This window comes from Saprolegnia parasitica (assembly GCF_000151545.1).
Source record: "Saprolegnia parasitica CBS 223.65 unplaced genomic scaffold supercont2.1348, whole genome shotgun sequence".
NCBI lineage: Eukaryota > Oomycota > Saprolegniomycetes > Saprolegniales > Saprolegniaceae > Saprolegnia > Saprolegnia parasitica.
The window spans coordinates 1-2,109 of NW_012157742.1; the positions used below are offsets into that span (position 1 = coordinate 1).

General features: G+C 62.3%; 2 protein-coding genes across 2 annotated transcripts; both read right to left on the reverse strand.

The window, feature by feature from the left end:
* Nucleotides 1-47: 47 nt before the first annotated feature.
* SPRG_18637 (hypothetical protein) lies at nucleotides 48-338 on the reverse strand (the record flags this gene model as incomplete). The annotated part of the gene is made up of 1 exon (XM_012358076.1): nucleotides 48-338. A coding segment is annotated over one exon (291 nt), but the record flags the coding sequence as incomplete, so codon positions are not given.
* A 288-nt stretch (nucleotides 339-626) lies between these two features.
* SPRG_18639 (hypothetical protein) lies at nucleotides 627-2,078 on the reverse strand. The gene has a single exon (XM_012358077.1). The coding sequence runs from the start codon at nucleotides 1,932-1,934 to the stop codon at nucleotides 660-662; it is 1,275 nt and encodes a 424-aa protein (XP_012213467.1). The 5' UTR covers nucleotides 1,935-2,078; the 3' UTR covers nucleotides 627-659.
* Between the last annotated feature and the right edge of the window lie 31 nt (nucleotides 2,079-2,109).

The following is a 2,109-nucleotide window of genomic DNA, read 5'->3' on the forward strand; positions in this document are numbered from 1 at the left end:
CTACGAACGCACGATCCAAACAACCATCGAGGAGGAAGACGATGCACCATAAACTTGGCAATGTCATCGACGACGACGCTCCACTCGTTGGAGGCCGTCGAGAGCGTCGCCAGCTTGACGTTGTGCGTCGGGAGGCGCGTCGGCGTCTTCTGCTCCGTCGCGATGGCGGTCGTCGTCGGCACGGTCGACGCACGCGCCGTCACGTCCTTGGCGCGCTGCGCATGCTTGGAGAAGATCGGCTTGAGCTTGGCCAAGCACGCTAGCCCGAGCTTTGAGTTGGGCTGGAGCTTCCCCGAGATGCTCTCCGACTCGGGCTCGGTCTTGGCGCGGTGTCCCATGTGAGCGTTTCGGCAACGGTTGAGGACTTGATCTCTGACAGTCCTACGAGGATCGGCTCGCAGCTACCAAGACGGTGCGATGGATGCATTGGCGACGCATTCGATCGCTGCTGGACGCTGGCATGAAGCGAACGGATGCCAAAGTCCAAGTCCAAGTCCGTTGTCGGCGACTTGAACACGGCTCGAGATGCCAAATGCTGGCACCGATGGCGATATCACAGAGTACTTACTGGCAACAGGGGCTCTGGCTCATTACTACTAGTTACACAAGCGACGCAGGTGAAGAAACAAGACGCAGGTGTATTACGGCAACTGTACAACTTAGTGGTTGAGCGTCTGGACAAACTCGTAAAAGGCAAACTCGGGGCAGTTGAGGCCGCACGAGTAGACGAAGCGGCTCGCGAGCTGCGACGCGAAGAGCGCGCGGAGGTACGACTCGGGGAGGCGCTTGAGGAGCTCGTCGTACGAGATCTTGGCCTGGAGCGTCTTGGGGAAGCCGTCCTTGAGGATCACGTCCCGCAGCGCCTTCTGCTCGTACAGCGACGAGTCCTGGATCGTGACGCTGAGGTCCGTGATGCGCTCCGAGAGCAAGTTGGTCAAGATCGCGTACGGCGTCGGCGTGCGCTGGTGCTCGCGCCAGAGGCACTCGAACTCCTTCGTCGCGTTGTTGTCGATGCGCGTCTGGACCTCCGCGACGTACGCCTGGTAAAACGCGGGCTTGGGCTTCCCGGCCGTGACCGCCATGTGCTCGCCAAACTCGGCGTCCGTCATCGAGAGCGCAGCCATGACCTCGAGCGACGACGAAGTGACACCGCCCTTGTTGGCCGACGCGTCCTTGAAGAGGACAACGCCGGCCTTCTCGAGGACGAGGCGCGCGTCCTGCGTGAAGAAGAGGTTGGCGCCCTCCACAATGTACTTGAAGCGAAGCGTCTTGCCGTCGGCCTGGTACATGAAGTTGGTCACGTTGCTGAGGTTCACGGCCGCCGGGCGACCGCCGCACGGCACGAAAAAGTCGGCCGTGACGTCCGAACGGTTGTGGAAGTTGTTGCGGAACTGCGTGCCGTTCTCGACGACCTCGCCCGACGGGAGCTTGACGTCGTTCTGCGAGATGAGGACGAGGTACCCGTCCTTGGAGAGGAGCGACTTGTTGAAGCCCTCGACCGGCGACCGGGCCTTGGCGAGGCGCACAAGCTCGGCGCGGTTGATGCCGTTCGGGTCGTAGAGCACGCCCGAGCCGTCGACGACCGCGATCGTGTCCTCGCCCTCGCTCATGAGGATTTCGTTCGAGCCGAGATCGCCGTCCGGGCCACCGGTCTGCACCTTGGTGAGGCGCTTCGCACCAGGAGCCTTGAGGTTGAGCTTGGACTGGATGCCCGTGACAAACTGGCGCACCGAGTGCGTCGTCATGCCGTACTCGTCGTGGGGAATACCACCGCGCGACGGCGACTTGCCCGTCGTGATGGCCTTCCAGTACGAGTAGCCGCGCGACTTGGCGTACGACGACGCCCAGTCCATGAGGTGGGCCGTGCCCTCATCGGGGCCGAGGAAGAGGATGTCTTCCTGGGCGCGCACGATGCCGTCGTTCTCCGGGAGCATGATGTCGAGAAGCGCGTCAATGTACTTCTTGAACGCGAGGTCGGCCTTGTCCTGGTGCGCGAGGTTGAGGAGCACGACACCCTTGGAGCCGCCTTCCGGGATGTCCTTGTTCTTGCGCTGCTGCGTCGACGCAAGGCCATACCCCTCGTCAAAGCACGACGAGACGTTGTTCAAG

What these genes read in the sequence shown, in the direction of transcription:
- SPRG_18639 (XM_012358077.1), bottom strand. Translation starts at nt 1,934, where the DNA reads ATGCTCCCGGAGAACGACGGCATCGTGCGCGCCCAGGAAGACATCCTC.